Here is a 21127-nt window from a genome sequence, read left to right on the forward strand (position 1 = left end):
TTGGGTAGGCAACAGTGCCAAATAAAGATGAAATTCCGAATCTGATCATAACTGAGGGTAAAGACGTCTTTCTGATATATTCTACAGAGGCCGCATTTTCTGTTTATTTTGATGGTAACTAAACTATGTCTTTCTGTGATTTTTAAGTGCAATATTTATCAGGATATTTGTTACAAAGAAGTTCAGGCAAGACCAAAACAGTTCATTACAGTTACCTCTGGAATTCACAGTGGGACGTTTTCACCTTAGAAAAAGTCCTCTTCAGTCTCTTCTTGATTGCTGAATACCCAGAAAAATCCATAAATAGTTTGCACAGAAAGCAGACTCCACTCAGGATGTACTGGATGAGTACTCCTGTCAAATCTCTGTAGCCATTCCAATGGCAAATGAAATTACCAGCAGATTTTACCAGCTCACGAAACTAACAGTAACAGCGAAATTTTCTCTGGCCAAACTATAACAGGTGGGTACGGTAAATAGTCGAATACGATTTTCAAAGTGCCCATTTCAGTACCGAGCACTGCCTGCACTCGCGTTTGCTATGGTGTTCTAACACTGCCCCCTCGTGACAGAACACAGCTTTGCAAGCAGAAAGGATTTTTCCAAGCCAGTTTATCAAAGCAAAGCTTTATGAGATCCTAAATATCTGTGTCTGTCTCTATTAAAGCACTTAAATCAGTAGATGTAACAGTTCCTGTTATCCTAATACCAAATAATAGCTATTATCAATATTTCTGCTTATAAGAATTCTCAACTTGGTGCTAATCAGTATTACTAATATTTTCTGAGAGAAATCACAGGCATCTACATCAGTAAGCTGATGTGCAGCCAGAGTGTGTGTGAATTAATACCTCATTAGCTACACTGAAGTCTTGATCCATTAGTACATTAAGATACCATTTCTAGCTCAAGACATGTTCCTACATGCCTCTGTAGGAACAAAGGCTATTAAGACCTTTTTAGTAGGGACCAAGTGTGCAATAACTTACTGCACTTCTAATGGGAGAAAGCTACCCAACACCAAAGGCGACCACACAGAGAGTTAGCACATGGTAGCTAACACAGAGTTACACTATGCATTAATTCCTAGCCTTGATGAAATTTAAGTTCCGCAAGCAGACAGATAAACACCTAGCAAAAGTGGGACTCGTAAATTTTAATCAAGAGAATTTATTTTCTATATTTACATTAACACTGTAAGCATCAGCATATAATCATAGGATAATTCAAGCTGCAAGAAAACTCAGGAGGTCATCACCTCCTGTTTATCTGAAGTATTAACAGTGTCACGATTAGTCATGTCTGAAGACATTTTAACCAACAGGAACCTAAATACAAAGTTAGCTTCTCTCTTACTAGGAAAGATGGAATAATCCTGTACTTTTACATGAGTCTACAAACTTCTAAACTCTGGTAACTGCATCTCTTCTGCTCTGCTGAAAATACCTCATTAGCATTAGTGTCATTTATGGTATAACAGTAACAGCAGAGCAATTAGTCATTATTATGACTTTGCAAAGGAACCTTTTGCTCCTGGGTGATGTGACTGGAAAATGTGCTCCAAGGGTATATTACAAGCACCCCTACATCGTAAGCACTGGTCATCCATTCCCAGCTGGGAGCACAATGCTTCCAAGTCAGTGTGCCAGGGCTGCTCTGACGGCAATACAACACCATATTTCCTCCATTGTCTGGGTTTGTAGCGAGCGCAGCAGGCAGGGAGTGCTAGCAAGTACTTCAAGTTCAAGCATGACCAGTACCAAGCCAACAAGAAAGTACAGACATCCAGGAGCTACAGGCAGGAGAATGAGCAGGAGACCAAGAATGTACAAGGAGGGACATGGTATAAACACCAAGTTGGAGCAAAACCAGAGGAAATGTTGGGCTCAAATAGTATTCAAGAGTCCCCAAACATCAAAATTATCCAGACAGGAATGGTAAACATATGGGCTGCCATTCTTCTGGCAGTGAGGCTGTATTCTATGGCAACTAGGCAGTGGTAAAAATTCAGGTCGTTGTTCCTGTGAGAAGGAAACATGAGATAAGAAATAACTGCAGAATATAACTTCTAGAACTAGAATTACATGAATTGTAGTTCAATAGCTTCCTACTGGCAGGAAAATGAAGTTAACCTGAACAAGCAGAAAAAAATATTTACATTATATTCATTAAAAAACTGAAGTGTTCCATACTCCATCTAACGGAACACATCAACACTCCAAATTCTTAATTTAACATCCAGATTGTGCAGATGTATTCCTTTCTGAGTCAGTAAAGAGATTGATTCTTCACAACAGTTTAGTGCCATCTTTTGGCAAACACTGGAAAATCCTGATTGCTTTAGATCTGCACAGAAAAGGGTCTCATAAGAGCCCAGTACTGTTCCAAATTGTGACAATACCAGTGACAGCCAGGCCATGCCAAGAATTGCTCAAATTAAGCTAATTATACTCTCAATCAATCTCTACTTAGTACAGTGAAGAGGTTGCTAAAAATAATGATATCAAAGAAGTTCCTTTTGCATCTATCGTTCTACTGCAGGAAGTAGAAAGACCCAGTACTCACACACTGCCTTGACTTGCATTCTGACCCAATTTCATCGGTGATGCAATGCTCAACAAAGTGAAAAAAACCACAATTTCTGCTATGAGCAAAAATCTTTCCTCAATCAGCCAAACTTTGGGCAAAGAATACACCACCACCATCCCCTATTCAATCACCACCTCATTCCATCCAGGTGGGGAAAATGGGTAGTGGTCTCTATCAGGTCCTGGGTAGCTATACCACTCATGTAAAGGCACAACGAGCCCCATATCAGAGGTACAACCCCATGCTGAGCTACATCATGGGATAATCACAGATCTCAAACATGGGAGCAGGGAACAGAGAGGAGGCCTTCCCAGAAGACTAAGTTCAAGCAGCAAGGGCAAGACTTGCCAGCATGACTTTAGACACCATGGATGGCAGACTCCAGGAGAAGTATCTCATCCTTTTGGATTTTTATTTACTCTAAATTTTATAAATCCAGGAGTACCAAGGTACTGAGAAACCACTTGAAACTGGGGGAGAATTTTACTTGTTCTTCTATTTCTTAACACCGAATAGATATTACCTATAGGCTTCTTGTCCAACATGGCAGCAGTTCCAGTAGTCTGCTATTAATACAATACTTCCCCATTTCTGCAGTGGAGATGCATTATGCTGTTATTAGACTGCACTGTTAGTGGGTTTGGTTTGAACTTTCTGAACAAGAATGGAATTAAAATACTTCTAGGGAATGAATTACCAACTCTGAGATCTTTAGCACAACTTCTACAGCACTTCTAGAAAGGATGGAAGAGTCCTGTTTCACATTAAAATGTAGACCATTTCCAGAGCACTACATTTCAGTTTCTTGAAATCAATGGCATGATTTGCCTTCCTTAGACTAAGGACAACTGAGACTAAAAGAGACTCAGAGAAACATATACATCCTTGTGATATGACAAAACATCTGTACATAATGTGTCGTTATCTACCTCATCATATAAAAAGCGATATTCTTTCTTTGTACTACTGACTGGATGATTTAAATTAAAAATGTATTTTACCTGGTGGTTGCTTGTATCAGACACCTTCACATCCAGTGATCCTGTCAGGACAGCATACCAATTCGTCCCAATATCACCCTGACGGAATACTGGAAAGATGAAATCTTGTAAATCAGAGCTATCACTTTAAGTTTAGCAACAGTAACAAACATTTTCCCACATATTACTGTACTATTGCAGTCACTGATGGGACTATACAATTTGCCATATGAGATTACTTATTTACTATTACAGTAATATTTCCAATGACACTGGAAAGCACATATTTTAGTAAACTAGTCAATACACCATGGAAACAATGAAAGCACATAGAACTCCTTCACTCTTCTCCCCAGTTTGCTTCTTCTCTACTGTTCTTTTGGTTAATTAACCAACCAAAGAAACAAAACAAACAAGGAAAAAGGTTTTCTGAACAATGTCCCTTTGAAATTCGTAGTATTTCAATGCAGACATAGCTACCACTGAATTCAGTAAGAGTTCTGGCTGAACAGCAACTGCAAGACTGTGATGTTCAGGCATTCCAACTGTGTGACTACAGAGCATCAAAATCCCTGTTACTCTAAGCAAACCCCAGTGCTGCATGCCAGATTTACCTGAGGTGTTTCTGAGACTTTACTAATACCACAGGTTTTCATCAGTTATTCCCCTGGTACACATTCCCATCACAGGACTACCACTTATTTTCATCTCAGCTTCACAGAGCAAGCACAGGTGTCCACCTACATCTGGCCCACGGGCTGCCAGAGCAGGCATAGAGCTGTTGCACCCCGCAGCAGTTGGCCTGTGGTTTGGCCTGTGCTAGCCAGGGTGCCTGGAAACCACACGCTATCAGCGGTGTGCCTCGCTGATACCTTTGCCCCTGACAGCACAAAGCTCTGGTAAAAGCGATCAATAATACATTTACGGGGGAAGAATGAGGCCTAAGTCCAATGACTGGCTTGTAATCTTCCAACAGAACAGTGGCACTCTTACATCCAACTGTATGCCTTGTTACGATAGATTCACTGCACACTGCATTTGTAGAGCAAGCAGCACTTCAGTCCTGCCTTGCCCTGCAACTGTGACTGCAAATATTCCACTGATTCTGCTCTCATTGATCTCTTAAAGACAACCACAGCCTAACCCCCAATTTTATCTACATAAAACACATAATCATATGAAACTGTCTTACATGTGATTCCTTTTTCCAGATTTTCATAATATCCACAGAGACATATCTGCTGGAGAAGGTTTGGATGAAATTTCTCAAAAGCTTTCACTTCTTTCAGTCGTGTGAATATTATATCTACATCTTCACTAGAACGTTCCAAAGGCCTGCAAGAAAACAAAAGACAACATTCTCAAGGGCTTTATCAGAGAAACATCCCCACCGGCATGCACCAAACTTAAAAATGTATGCGTTAAATATCACACTATAATATAAACCAATTAAAATGCATTTCACAACTACATAATGAAGCCCTTCCAAGATATCCTAACAACCACCATTTATCAACTTGAGCATGATTCTTATCATTTCAACACAGGCAGTGTCCAGAAGCCCATTTAGCACCAAAGTCCTGATGTAGCATCACTGTAAAAGTATTTATGATGATGCAATCCTTATCCTAAAGACCTTAGAATGATAATATAGTTTTAGGTTTGTAAGGAAACATTAACAAACAGATGTCCAAACACACAAGAGGTCTGTGGAATCAGTGACCAAAACAGATTTTCTCTATCAGGTTAAACGGAAAGCATTAGATACCAACAGTAACTTCTATAGCCAAGCTTCTCTTCTGCATTTTACTGAGTATAAACTCACTTTCCTCTTCTCACTTGCAAGGAAGAAAGACAACTTTAATAAGTATATTCTCTTCCATGAAGTTTCTGTCTCTTAATGTTGGACAAATTAAATATGCAAGCAAGAATCTTAATTTTTCATTGGTAACAGTCAAGAGTTTTAATTCAAATGTTTAAAATAGATAAAATATATGACAGCAACACCTTTTTTAAAAAAACAAGACTTCAAGAAAAATAAAATTGTAGAACTCTCTAGAACAAAGTAGCATGTATACCAGCAGTTCAGCAGGTTCAGCATATTACTACATATTTATGAAACTAAAGTGAATTAGCTCTGTAACACACTTCAAATGTGATTATCAAACATTATGAATCAGCAGGTAAGCCAAACACTAGCTGACAGCATTAGAAAAAAATTTTTATAACAGATTAAAAAAACAATCACTAAGGGCAGGAAGAAACTGAATTTTCCTAGGACATCATGCTGGATCAGATGCAGAAATTATTCATGTATAAAGGCATAACAAGAAGAGAGACAACTGTTAGTAATCATTAGACCAATCACTCACTCAAATGTTGCTAGTTAATTTTACTGACAAAAATGTCCTTTCAACCAGTGGATGAACTTATAATGAACAGAAGTCAGGTAGCTACAATGAACAAAGACTAAGTTCACAAATACATATCTTTATTCACCTTATTGTTACACCCACAGCATAAGCACTCCTTCCAACAAGATTTTTTTAAAGATTCCTCTTTGAAATCAAAGACTTTAAGGAATCCAAACCTTTGTCTCAGTGAAGAAAGCCAAATCCTATTTGCATTGAATCTCCGCATCTCTAATCTTTCTTACTAAATTATGTCTAGGAGGGATTAAATCTCTATCCTCATTTATACTCCAATTTACCCTTATTAACTACAGATGAGAATAATAATTCTCTGGTGTATGCAGTTGCTTCTACATCACAGTGACATCCTCTTACCACTTCAAACTACAATCAACTACAACAGCTCTCTTTTGAAATATTTCAAGCAAGATTTTCACCCATTTCTTTTTTCTTGACTGTGCACTAGCTGACAAGTACTAATAAGCATTAACTCTCTTGTCAAAACCCTTTTAAGAAGATTATGAGGTGCAGCTTGCAAACAGATTTAAAATCTACTTATACAAGATCCCTACCCAACTACACTAACTCTTGAAACACTAACTATCTTAATTTATGGACTCTCAAAAATAACAGCAATACCCAACAAGTCAAAAAGGTGAGATCATTCTCAGAAAATCCCCTTTTCCTAGAGAAACTGCATCTGAGACTTTCATTCCTACAGCTGCTCATAGCATTCGATTTGAGTCAGTCAATTCATTTGCACAGAACTGACTATAGGATCTTAGTGTTCAGTGGTTTTAATAGTTTGATGCAGTCAGACATGGAAAAAGGAAACAGCATCAGAAAACAGTATGCATCAGGTTAATCAACACTGTTGTCCCAGTGGTCTTTCTGAAACATAAGTGCAGAAACCTTTTCCACTTCTGATTCTGTGTAAAGGACAAGTTTGGGGGAGATTTAACTCATAGGCTGTGTAACACTTTTTCCTGAGAGCTGTTCAAGGGACGGCATTTCTATCTAGTTCAGAAGAAGGTGAGGGCAGCGATGCCCTCCACTGATGTGGCAAGGAGCGTCCTGTGCCAGGCGGATGAAGTGCAGGAAAACCTCTTTCTTCTGACAAAACTCCATCAAGGCCCCAGTAATGTGAGTCACTATGGAAGGATGAGCATTCTCACAGATAGCTGAGCCATGCTTTTTAGTTTAAAACATCTGCGGGAAACCAAACTCACATATATTGGAAAAGTCAAAGTTGTGTGTTCCTAGCAGCTTACTTCAGTAGACAACTGAGCTACAGCCCTTTGTATCAGCAGCAGTTACTTCCACTCAGAGTACACAAAGTGAGCTTTTGAAGACAGACACACAGACATGCTCTAAACCAGAAAAGGCAAACAAACTATTAAGTAACACACATAGTAGTAATCCCCAAATCGTTATATTCCTTATAATGCTTCTTAGTAGTTCTTTATGGCAAACCATTTGTTCCAACAACCTTTCTTCAAAACATACTGGATTTAATATTACTGTATGCAAATATATTTCCACAAATATTTTTACTGGGAAGGGACCCTTTTTGATCCAGTACATTAGGAAACAAAGCTAGAATTTGGGAGAGGTTTTTAGGGAATGATTTAACCATTAATCAGTCTTAGAAAAGGTACATTCTCTTCCAGCTGTGTTTTTTTTAAAAAAAAAAAAAAAAAGGGCAGCAGCCAGCAAGGAATCTTAACTGCACCCCAGAATAGCACCTTATTCATGTCTCTCAAATGAGATGCACAAACACCCAGTTCAAGATTTAGCTGTTTGGTTAAGATCATGATTTCTTATTCATAAAAAACTAACTAGGATTCAACTTGTTTGACAACAAGACGCCTTTTTTTCAGAGATCCTGGGAAATGCCCTCAATGTTTAGGAGTAAGGAATTAACAACAGGTGTCCCAAGCTGAGGTGGCCCTTGTCCTTAGGAGCACATGAAATTTTGCCTGTGTAAAATTTCAGACTGCAGTCTAACAGTGGTATCAGTAGCACTCAAACTCATTTCTACTAAGTGTTTATAATCTATAGCAATGAATCTGGTTTCAAAAGCCAAGTATTACTTAACTGAAAATAATGTACCATGGCATCAATTAACTGCTTTTCACAGGCCTGCAAAACTCAGGCAAAGTTTGACCACTTTCTACAAAGCATCTTTTAATAAAATTATCATCATTATAACTTGTAATTATCATTAACATTAATTATCATTAACTTAATATTAATCTATTTATGATGCCGAATTTTGTTTTCTGTTTCCTAAGTACGAGCTGCCTAACCTGGAACATAAACAGGAAAGGACAACATAAATTTATTTCTTCATCACAGCTATCTTACTGCAAACTTGTTTTTTGTAAAGCACAGTTTGGAGTAATACTGAAGCAGCAAATGTTATAATATAGTCCTTAGAACATTAATGATTCAATCTATTAATAGAAAAGTACTACTGATGGCAGATGGAGAATTATTCAAGCTTTATTTTCACTGTAGTCACACTTAAAAAAGGCAATGGTATTAATACAGAAAGGAACCATTCCCCAGAACAGGAAGACAGGCTGCAAAAGTCAATCCCAAAGAATATCCCTACACTCCTAATATGGCTCTAAAAGCCTCTGGAAAGATTTTTCCAGATACCTTATGAGAGTACCTAACGTCACTTCTCTGTGATCACCACTGTTGTTCAGTCTCCCTGAGCTTAGTCCTCCCTTGCTAAACTACTGCTGGTGCTGATTTATTTCTGTTCTGTTCTGTCATATTGATGCTGATGCTACTGAAGTGCCCCTTCACTGCTGATGCTGCAGAGTTACAATCTCATATCCATGAGCAAACAAAGTCAAAAAACACATTTCAGTGAGTCTTCAGCTACCACTGGATTTTCTGCTAAAGCTTCTGTCCTGTACCCATTCCTGAAATCTCAAGACTGACATATGGAATTAGGACCATAGGTTAATCTAAAAGTGTGAACAACTATATTAAATCAATTAAGATTCTTCAGCTCTCATTTGGTAGATGTATGAGCTAGAGTAAAAGCATTTTAAGGCAAGGCCACCCTTGTAGAAAGTCTATGACTCCATCCCAGTAAAGCACCTCCTCCCTAGACTACCCCACCCAATTTAAAATAACCTTGAAGTCAAACGGTACTGACATCTCATTTCACTGTAGCCAAAGCAAGGAGGGCACTTGGGGAGCTGCAAAACAGGGCTACCAAATAAATTATTAGGAAGGGATGAAAAGCAAGAATAATTTATTTTCACTACCCTACAAGCCCTTCTGTTTTGTTTGACCCCAAAATGCCTTCTTACTTATAGTACTAATTTTCCTCTTCAGAGCATAGTAAGTGATTACACTGGCAGTGTACACTGTCACACAAGACACTATTGTGCTTCTCCAATACAACATCACAGCATACATATACAAGTGACAGCATCAATGCTAGTTACACATTTCTACTCAATTATGTCAATAAGGCTTTTTAAAAAAATTATTTTATCCCTCTTTATCTGGATGTGAAGATTTCAGGAACATATTTTATAGAGATAAAACAATTTTCTTGATAATGTCTGCTCACCTATCTGTAAAAGGTGATTATAAAGAGAATCTGCCTGAAGTCTATCCTCATAAGGCTGTTCAGCTCAACATGAGCTGGCAGTGCTGGCAGTCCCAAAAGCCAGCCACGTTCTGGGCAGGATCAAAAGCAGGGTGGCCAGCAGGTCTGGGGAGATAATTCTCCCCTTCTACTCTGCTCTCATGAGACCTCATGTGGAGCACTGCATTCAGCTCTGGAACCTCCAACATAATAAGGATGCGAACCTCCTGGAGCAAGTCCAGAGGAGGGACACGAAAGTGACGAGAGGGCTGGAGCTCCTCTCCTATGAACACAGTCTAAGAGAGTTGTTGTTGTTCAGCCTGAAGAAGAGAAGGCTCTAAGGAGACTTAAGAGCACCTTCCAGTACCTAACAGGGCCTGTAAGAAAGCTGGAGTGGGACAAGACATGTAGTGACAGGTCAAGGGGCAGTGGTTTTAGACTGCAAGAGCGTAGTTTGAAATTAGATATTAGGAATAAATTCTTAATTCTGAGGGTGCTGAGGCACAGGAACAGATTGCCCAGAGACCGTGTATGCTCCATCCCCGGCAGTATTCAAGGCCAGGTTGGCTGGGACCCTGAGCAACCTGATCTAGTGGAAGGTGTCCCTGCCCATGGCCAGGGGGGTTGGAATGAGGCGATCTTTAAGGTCCCTTCCATCCCAAGCCATTCTACTTTTGTATTCTCTTTTTTATTTTTAAATGCAAACTACTCAAGCTCGAAGTTCAAATACAGACAGAGGATAACTGTTACAATTCTTCACATACACAATATGGGCAAAGTATTTCTGTTCACGTGCAGTATATATAGCTTTATAAAAGAACCTATTTTGACGCTTTTAAGATTAAGTATTTGAATGTTTATGTAGTATGTTATGAAAGACTTGTTAACCTAGAAGAAAGGAACACGTTGGAGAGTTTTGGTTTGCTTTTATAAAGTTAATCCAATTATAAGCTATTACTTTCTCTGTTATCATATGTCCTTTTTTTTAGGGTCTTTCTCATAGTGGGTTTGACAGTTGAGGAAGAAAAACCAGAATATATGTGGTTTTACTTTCTCTGCCAAGATGCCGCTATAATTTTAAAACGTTTATTTCCACAAAATGTGTTCAAAAACCTGAATCCTGCTCCAAATGAATGAAAGCATTGAATTTCCTTCCCTTGATCTTTTTAACTTTTTAAAACAGCAGTATTTCAATTCAGACAGCAATGAACAGCCCATGAAAGATGAGCAGATGGATCTATTTCTTCCACTGGTGAGACTGTTTGTAGAAAACAGCTGAAACACTAGAACAGACAAATAAAACGAGTTCATCGCTGGGTTAAAACTGAAGCATCAATGCAAAGATGCAAACTCTATGAGCTGCAAAGTACCAGTAACCACTACCATGGACCATTTAGTGAATTTAATGGTACTTGAAAATAGTGAAACATGAGCAAGGAGACAGCAGCAAGTAATGCCATTTAAACCAGATCATTTCTCTGTGCTTCCTGTACTTTCTCCTGTCCTTTCCTGACATGCAGAAAAAGAATGCTGTAGGATGCAGAAAAATACCAGTACCAATGTACTATCTTCCCTTAGTGAGAGCAGGACAATACTGCAGATCTCTGCTCCAGGCAACGCTGCAAGGCTCTTTGACTTTTAATTTCTCTTTGAGAAAGGAAAGTTTAAGAGAGGAGTAACAGTGATCTATCAAAGCATTTTAGACCTGTAGTGAGACACTTAAATGCTAAATATAAATGAAGTTACTTTTAATCCGAAGTTGTTTCCAGGTAAGGGTTTACTTCAACAGCAAGAGAAGGTAACTAACTCCCACCAAAAGGCACTTTTCACTTGTTACAGTAGTATCACCAAATCTGTTTTCAACACTCACATTTCAGATCGTCTTTCCCTTGTAAAGCCTCATCATGATTCTTTCAAACAATATTCAAATTACTATTATCTTCTCTTTATTGTAATTTTAAGAGACTTTGGGATTCCAGCTCTCATTTCCTCTGACAAAAAAAAAAAAATTATTTAAACACTGTTCCCTAGGACTCTTACACACCCAAATCATTCTGGTGTTTAAAAAAAAACCACCAAAAAAAGCAACACAAGTAAAATTGCTGATGCTTAGTTTTCAATAAATTACTACTGTCACCTACACTCAGGATCCCTGTGATAATCTCTCAGGACCTGCTACATATGGCACAAGAAATACTGTAGGTAATCCTGATCTACACAGGTACTGAATGACCAGCCAGTGAAATGCAGACTGACTGGTTGCCGCTGCAGTCAGACAGAATTTGTTATAGCTCAGTTCTGTCTTCTTTAGTGAGGACCAAAAGAAGGCAAATATGGGGGACTCTCCTTTACCTACCTCATTATCATATTACTCAATTAACTCAGTTTGATCAACGCACTGAAAAATTATTGGAGAGTTAAACAGAGCAATCAAGTGTCCTTCATTTCTTTACATACCCTGATCTACAAATCATGCATCCTTCCAAAAGGTCGATTTTTAGATCTGTATATACAGTGGAATGGCAAAAGATATATTTATTAATTATATTCATAACGACTTATCTCAAGTTAAAAATACACTACCTGAGCAATATAGCTCTAGTAGAAAATAGAGTCTTTTTCACCTTCATTTGCTGTCTAGAAAGACAGAGTATTTCAGAAGAAATAAAATTGCACAGTTATGTTCTTTCATTTATGAGCACTTTTACATATCATGCATGCTTTGCAACCAAGATGTGACTAAATCTTATTGAATTAAACCTCCAAATTTCATAAACATAAACTGGAGCTCAGGACAGTTAAAATTCCATTTGACAGAAGTAAATCCAGATGAAACTACATTAACTAGCATGTAGCTTCACAATAAACATTAAAAGCACTTTAATATGAAGACAGACTGAGATACACTGCAAATGAAATTTGTAATTGAACAACATGCACAAGTGATGACATCCCTTGATTCAAACTCTGGCCACCACTATTCACCAATAACACCATGCAAAATGCACCTTTCCTGATTTAGGATCTGCATTGTTACAGCTAATGAAAATTAAAAATTTACAGCAACAATGAAGTAAGTTTTACAGATTTACATTTGCACACATTTTGACAACTGATGAATTCAAAGATGAAAGGGAAGGTCAGTTCAGGAAACATTCACAGATATTGATAAAGCAGCAGAAAGTAATTGATCATGCCAAATACAGTACAGAAAATACAGCACAAAGGAAGTATCATTAAAATTACAAGCTTTATTAAATGCAGCAAATTGTAGGATGCAGACAAAAGCAAATGTCATGGTGGATAAGAAAAATACTTGCACTTGGAAAATATCTGGTAAACACCTGACTTTGGGGGCACAATTTCAATTAGCTGGTTTGTAGTTTTTTTACTCCTCTGCTGGAATATGGAGTTTTGTTATAAAAAAAATTTTAATCTGCTTAGAGTACGGGATTTTAAAGATCAAATCCCAACAACATGTCAGAAAGAACTCAGGCAACGAGAGTTTAGACATGTTTCCAGTATGATCTGGTGAAGAGAAAACCTACAGTTGCACATGTAGCATATCAATTGTGCAGCCACTTGACAAGACTACCAACTGAATTTGGATATATCATGTTCTAACAGGCATATGCACATACTGCCTTGCTCTGGAAGGCTACGAGAGTGTTTATACATGCTGAGGTAATCACTTTCTCTTCCTCTTAATACCTGTCCATGGCATAAGCGTGTAACTTACTGCAATCACACGTAACAAATGGAAGCCAATACTGCAAATGCCTAAGCTAGAGAGACAATAATAAAACAGCTTGAATTTGTTTAAAATACAACTCCTGCTCCCTCTAGGATTTAATCTGAATTCACATATTTGATAAAATGCACAGACGTACAAACTTAAAAATTCTTTTGGTTTCTCTAAGAAAATATGGAAAGGAAAAGGGCTTTTTTATTATTCATCAAAGACAGCACCTTTGCACTGGACTAGAAAATGAGGTGCAGGATGTGGAAAGATAAATTTGTTATTCATCAGTCTCAGAAGATTGCACCCTCACATGAGCACTAGAAAGCACTTAGGCTATGTCTATACACCTCTGAGTTTCCACATCCACTGCAGTGCCTTCTGCTGCTATATCCCCACACAGACTTGATCCAAGCATATTCCAGCTTAGTCACACACTATTCAGAGAGAAAACACGAAGCACTCAAGCCAACCGGAACTGCAGTGTACGTCCATGATTCTGTTCAGATCCAAACCCCGTGAAAATGGTCATATTCCTATGGATTTCTTACAAATAAAAAGCAAGGGAGAAATTTATACAGAAGACAGTGTAAATTTTACCAAATGCACAAAAATATATTTAAAAATAAAATAGCATCATAAAGCAACTCTATTTATAATATTGCCTGATTATAAATTTATATCCCATTATCTTTGACATAATTAAAGGTTATAGAGGATGACAAGCATTTTCTCTACTTATTTTACAACAATTCTTTCAGAATGTCAACTCTTTATTCAAGCCTATCTGTATGCTCAAAAGGGATCCCTTGTTTACTACTAAGCAAACAAAGTTTGCATCTCAAATACATGTTACACTGAACCAAAAAACCAAATCCTCCTGATTCAAATATGTTGCTGTTATGTTACGTAACGTCAACATGATTTTACATTCAAATCTGTAAGAGGAACAGGTCTGAGATACTACCCTGTACACATTATTTCAGTTTTTTTAGACATACATAATGCAAGACTAACAAGGGTGACAAGGTTATAAAGGCTCAGTATGTACAATATGTCCTTGAAAAGCCCATTCCTACTTAAATAATTTATAAGTCATTAGGCAAAGATCGTAACATTCTCAGCACAACAGGCTAGTGAAGCTACATGCTTTGCCCTGTGATCTGCTCCTCCAGTCTGCTAAGGCACTGAAGGTTCCATTTAATTCAGAGAAAAACACAAGATACCATAGCCAGGTATGAAATCCTGGGATCTCTAGCAGCTGTGCATGCTGTAAAACTTTGTATCTGAAGCCAATTAAAACAATTAACTGAATTCATAAATGCGATCAGGTTTAGAGAAATAATAGTTATGTAAAAAATACTTTGTCTACCACTCATTAAAAACACGTCACCATGTAAATTTCCTGGTTAGATGGTTTTTGGTGTGAAAGAACACGTGAGACTAGAGAAGGCATTCTTCCGAAGTACACACATGCAAAAATCAGTGACCATTTTTTAATTATGTGCAGATATACAGAAAAGTGCTAAGATTAGAGGGATACTTCTGCTCCCTAAGAAATCAGTGATAAGGCAACTATTATTTCAAATGTAAAAGGACCGGTTTCCTTAAGAGAAAAGTTATTTACTCCTCCAGGTATAACCAGAGTGTATAGTTGCTCACTGCTCATCTTCTCTCCTGCAAAAATAAAATATTCTCGATAGACCACAGTGTTCTGAAATTTTCCTTACCTTTACACTTGTAACTTTACATATAAATAGTGTACCACATATTTGATTTTTAAGTGTGGATCTTGGAATTTTGTGGCCAGTAACTACACATAAAAGCTGCATGGACAAAGCACTGGTAGTCCCAGCCCACAGTAACCTACACAGTAATAACATTTCTCCTGTAACATTTTGGCAGTTTTTCATTTTCATATGTGCTCTAATTTTATATGTTAGTAGTTCCACTTTGGCACATGATTTGGGGAAAAACCTGAAGAACATATACAAAATACATAATTTCTATACATGATGTATTTTGCTATTTCCATTTTGAATTACATTCTTTTTTTCCCCCACATAATTATATTGGATAATCCATATTACATGTTATTTTAATTGTCTTTGTTGAGGCTCACTTAACATTCTAAAGCATCTCAGTTTCAGAACTGTCTTCCTCCTGGAAATATATTCATTGACTAAAACATACTAAAACCCTATTTATTATTCAGTAAAAGCACATGGTACTCTATAAAGAATTGACTCATTAAATTATCCCATATTCACAGAATTCACACCGAGGATAGAAAATGCTATACAATTTTTAAAAGGCTTAAAATACATAGAAATTGATAATAGTTCAAATGAGTACACTGATAAGATTATCTATAGAAAATAAATACACTTTGGAAATGTGTGTAAGTTAATTAAAAACACTTTATCTAAATTTTTAAATAAAATGCATAAGTGTACTTCCTATGATCACAAAGCAGAGCACAGCAGAGACCAGGAAAAAAACCCTAAAATCTTTCATGTATGGGTTTGTCCTACATACAGACTGCCTTCTGGGAAAGGGTAAGGCATAATTCTTAAGAGCACTTGGAACTGATTCTTTCTACTCAATAAATTGGTGCTACTAGCTTACTCCAAATAACAAAAAGTCACAGAAAAGTTGCACCTTAATAGCGCTAATGAAATTTGTGTTACAGAAAGGGTCAGCATTAGCAATTTTCATACAAAATAATGACAGAGAGATTTCTAAATGAAATGCCGCACATATGTTTCCTAAATACATCATCTACTCCCCAAGGCTATGTACTTCATTAAGCCCTGAATTTTAGTTTACAATTTAGATCTCACAGTGTATTGCATTTAGGAAAACAGAAATGACAGGATCACCTATCTAAAATGCAACTCATACTCTCCTTCACATCCACTCAATGTCAGTTTACAGATAGGCCTCACTTTGGTTTTTAGATGGCTAGATTACCATCAACAGTTCTGTTTGTATTTACTTTAGGAGTGCTTTCAACATTTATACACATAAATAAATTTATTTGACCTGTAACAGGTTAATCTTCTCTTAAGTTACATGTTACAGAGGGGGATCGGTATCTGTGGTAGGTGTCTAGAGTGTCTAGACCAAAAGTTTCATTAACTTATGGTTTGCTACCTGGACTGTTATGGAAAACCTAATCAGAAGTGCAGTTCTACAAGACTAGGAAGTTACCTGGAAAGGGGAGAAACTATGAGAAGGGGAAGGTTCCTTCTATGTGCACAAAGGGTTCTCTCCACAGCCCCAAATGGTAGCACCTGTCAAAAGCTGGCTCACGATGCTCAGCAAACTGCCATACACCACGTAAGGGAATTGTCCCTGATAGCTTTGTTTGGAGCCACATAGGGTATCTATGGTCTACATTTTTGTTAATTATGTTCCTAGACTAAAGGAGAGACACTGAGTGTTCAGACATCAAATGACTTCTGAACTAATCCAGGAATCGAAGGTATGAATACAGCAAAGGGCGTTCAAACCACCCACCACGCTACTCGACATTGCGAGACTTGGGACTGCAGCACCCGAGACAAAGCATTGCTGAGAATTTTTAGTTTGGTTTTTTTTAAATAATAATTTGCCCGTATTTTTGGCAGCGCGCACACCACCTCTGAGCACACGTAGCCAGCCGTGCTTCCCACCCACGCGGTGCCACCACCCGCCTGCACCTGACCCGCAGCCAGGGGACAACCGCGGGCCCCGGGGCGCCGCAGCGGCGACGACAGGGACTCGTCCCTTCCCGCCCGCCTTGCAACGATGCTGGGCGGGGGCTGTGCAGCGCCTGAGGGAGGCGGGGGCGGTGTGCCGAGGGGAGGGGAGGAAGCGGCCGGTGCGCTGGGGCGCCGTGAGGGCAGGCGGAGGGCGGACGAGGGCAGACTGCAACGGGTCTGCCATGGCCCATATGGCGGGTCCCCGGCTGGCAGACCCAGGCCCCCTCCCCGCCCCGGAGCTTCCCCTCCTCCACCACGTGCAGTATCTTCCCGGCGGGGAGCAGCAATCCCCGTGGGGACTGCCCGTCCCCTCCGCTGCCCGGAGTATTTCCAAGCCCTCGTCCTTGCCCGCCGCCGTGGCTTCCCCCAGGCGTTTTGCTTCCCACCTGCACGCTCCTTATGTAAGGCAGGATCTGATGGGGGGTGTCAGCGCGCGCACACACATACATGCATACACACTGCATCCCTCCGCAGCCGCTCCTGGGAAGATGCCGATACCTTTTATCCAGGCACGCGATCCACTCGCCGGAGGACGCAGAATGGGAGCCGTGAGCGGCGACCATGTTGGACCGAGATCAGGTTGCCGCGCACCCGGCTGGTGGCGGCTCCCCCCGCTCGCGCACCGGTCGGTCCGTCCGTCCGTCCGTCCGCGCTCCCTCCCTGCGCGCACGGCCCGATGGGCTCGCCCAGGCCCCGCCGCAGCGGCGGAGCGGGTCCGCCCGCCGCCCTCACGCGTCCGCCGGCGCCCGGGCTGCGACCTGGGGCCGCCGAGATACCCCGGCCCTGCTTCAGCGCAGCCGGCAGGGAGCGGCCCGGGGAGGGGGCGGAAAGAAGTCACTCCCCTTCTAAAAGGTGGTGTGCCCCTCCGGCTTTTGAGAGCTCCTCAGTGGCCACATTTAAACCCGGCTTACTGATCGCTGCCCTTGCTTCACCAGAGATGTCCGTGACTGGGTTTGAATTGGAGGGGCAATACAAGCCTTTCAATCGACACAAGCAGCTCAGGAGTATTTTATCAGCACGCCAGAGCACTGTGTGTCTGTGCCGTCCCCCCCACCCCCAGCAGTAAACGCACAGGTGAGTGAAAGTATAGTCCACATTTCAGGATTTTTCCTGGAGCCTTCCTCCAGTCTGCTGTCCATCCTGTCATCCCCCATCAAACTGTGTGCTAAAGCGTCTCATTTTATGTAGGCGAAAAATGAGGTGGGCAGTAGCGCCTGTGAACAGGATTTGGCCCTTGGAAAAAACCCAACACATAGCATGAGAGAGGTGAGTCTAGTGTACAGTGAAACACACCCACACCCGTCTGTTCTGCTAGTGTGGCCTGCAAAGTGCAGGGTTTTTAATTATACTAATGCATACACGATTTTAAAACTGATGAGCAAGAGGAAGGAATTCACAGCAGCAGCTCTCCCTGTTTTGCAAATCCTACGTTAAATATTTTCTATTAAATATTTTCTACTAATTGTTTCAGGTTCTAGACAGTATCTTCCTAAGTAATCAGTGTATGACCATAAGCTTCCATTTACAGTCAACACAAATTGCCTTGAGTACCTTGCAAGAAGAGTAGGAAGTTATACAAATCTCAGCAAGATGTTTGGGGTTACATGTAGGTGATAGCAAAGTAAAACTGTGCCTTCCTTCAGGCTCATAACTCCTCTCTGCTCTACAGTGTGGGAACCAATGATTAATTCAAATCGTGATCATCTGCCAGTGCCTTTCAGACTTCGTGGGCTATCTGCTCTGCTTTCTGTTGTAATTTCTTTGGTTGTACCAAGTAATTTTCTTAAATACATGTTCTACTTCACATCTGCATTTTAGTTGTTTGCATTGGTGCCACAGCTTCTTTATCACTTTAAAAGAAATAACTGTTAACATTAGGATACTGAACAGTATGATGAAATATCTAAGGAAATGTATCTAAAGACCCCTTTTGCTAAATGGATACAGCTAAGAAATTGGTATAGCACAGGAGAATGCCACAAAAGGCATTCTCTCATTTTGCCTCAAAAAAAAAAAATTTTAAAAATTGCATGCCAGAGGAATGGAAGAGGCTGACAGTCAGTGAAATTAAAGCTGCAGCTCTTCCTTTGCTATCATCCATGAGGAAAAAATGAGAATTTTTTGCATCTAAGCAATCAATCTACTCAATGAAAATCAATGCTATTCATTTGTCAATATGCAAGTGTTTGAGAGCCAAGAGAACAAGAGCTTAAAAGGTAAGAAACTCTAAATTCTCAATCAAATTAATGATTTATAACACAGTATGTACATTACAGATTAATCAATAAAACTCACTAATTTTGTACTCCCATTATAAAACATTCATGATGCTATTCCACGTAATTACGGTTTTCCTTCCAGAGCAATCCCTCAAGGCAGCCCTTACTGCCCTTTCCCCCGTCAACCAGTTTACGCTGCGGTAGATGCCCTTTGCTCTGAGCTGGCGTCAGGCCTGGGAAGGACCCCAGCAGTGGCTCCTGGCTGAAGGCCGTTGTGCGTTCTCCCGGGCTGTTTGAGGCACACCCCACCGCACACGGCTCTGCGGGCGGGTTGGCGCGGGGCAGCGGCGGCCCGGGCCCGCACAGCCGCGCCCCGGCCCGGCCGCCAGAGGGCAGCCGAGGCCGCCGTGAGGGCGCCGCAGCGGCGCCGCCGTCGGAGGCGGGGGCCGGCAGGAAACGGCCTGAGCGGGGACGGGGGGCGGTTCTGGAGTGATTTCCAGTAATGCCACTTCTGAAAACCTATCTCAGTGCCATGAACCTACCCTTGACCAAACCACGGCCCTGCCCCGGGACAGTCCTCTGTAGTTACCAGTAATTCGGATTCCAAGGAACGCACTGCGTGTTGGCAGAAAGGGGACGTTGCTCACAGTGCTTGGCTGTGGGCAGGCACCACTCAGAGCTGTGTATCTTTTTGTGCGGTAACCATTAAATGAGACTTTAACACTTTGTGGAGTCTGTAAGCTAGACATGCCCAGACTGAGCTAGGAACCTTGCCTGCATCCCTGCTTCATTCGGAAGTGTCCCAATCAGGGAGCAATTAGAGCAAGACAGCCAAAATTAACTCTGGCATTTGTATTATGAGCAATTATGTAGCTTTCTCATTAAGACATCAGTGAAACTTCTCAGAGAAACTTAGCAAGGAATAAATATTTGAGTAGTTCAGGTATTAGCCTGTGTCAACCGAAGAGTCTCCAAATGTTACAGCGAGGATACTGTAACACGTGTATCAGACAAGGAGGCCTGTGGAAAGGACATAAATGGACTGATTCTTGATAGATGTTTCAGAGATGTTTATTTCTCCAGCCGCATGGCCGGGGCTCTGCCGAGGAACTGTAGCAATCCCAGGACCCGAGGGTCCTTGCCCACACGGGGGAACACAAAACAACCCATGGGGAACGAGGCTGAGCAGGGGCAGCGAAACCCCGTGTCTGTCCCCCCAGGACCCCATGGCAGGGGGGAAGGGACACCGACATTTCACCCATTTATTTTTAACAAAAAGAGATTTAAAACTTAACATTGAAAACAACTGGATAAACATAACAAGAGCAGTTTCAAAACAAAACAAGCCACCCTCCTGAGTCTTTAAATGTCCAAACAGATTCTCTGGAACATCTTGAGGCTGACAGAAGGGAGACAGGACTCTCCAAGCATGCTTTGTGGGGAAACTGAGGCAGGAGAGGGTTTCTTCCATTTGTACCTGTTGGAACTCTAAACAACAATAGTTAATTTCTTCCCTCCCCCTCTTCATCCCCCACTCGGCATTGGAAAGGGATTTTTGGGGAAACAATTGGCAAAGGCATGGTTTTGTGAGGGAAACCATGGATGAAGAAACGGATTGGGAATACGCTGGGGGTAATAGGATATAGGGTAAAAGGGAAAGGTGGGATTAGGAAAGGGAGACTGTAGGGGCTGTTTATAATGTGGACATTGTCTAACATGACTACGATTTTTAGCATATATCAAAACACCATCAAGCCCAGTGACCTCTGCTGCTTGTAACCCTTTTCTACCTTGCACAATTTTGAACTCTACTACTTCTCCATCTCC

The 21127-nt window shown here is 40.5% G+C and overlaps 1 protein-coding gene across 3 annotated transcripts in view; it reads right to left on the reverse strand.

Annotated features, from left to right (window-relative positions):
* RAPGEF4 (Rap guanine nucleotide exchange factor 4) overlaps positions 1–17644 on the reverse strand; it is a gene marked incomplete at both ends in the record, with an annotated part of 154149 nt that extends 136505 nt beyond the window's left edge. For all 3 annotated transcript variants that reach the window (XM_082284686.1, XM_082284685.1, XM_082284684.1), the window contains 3 exons: positions 3591–3679; positions 4762–4904; positions 17580–17644. In XM_082284686.1, coding sequence (XP_082140812.1) covers positions 3591–3679; positions 4762–4904; positions 17580–17644 — 297 coding nt within the window. The remainder of the gene's footprint in view (positions 1–3590; positions 3680–4761; positions 4905–17579) is intronic.
* Positions 17645–21127: the final 3483 nt, after the last annotated feature.

The sequence above is a fragment of the Coloeus monedula genome (assembly GCF_965178545.1).
Source record: "Coloeus monedula genome assembly, chromosome: 7".
Taxonomy (NCBI): domain Eukaryota; kingdom Metazoa; phylum Chordata; class Aves; order Passeriformes; family Corvidae; genus Coloeus; species Coloeus monedula.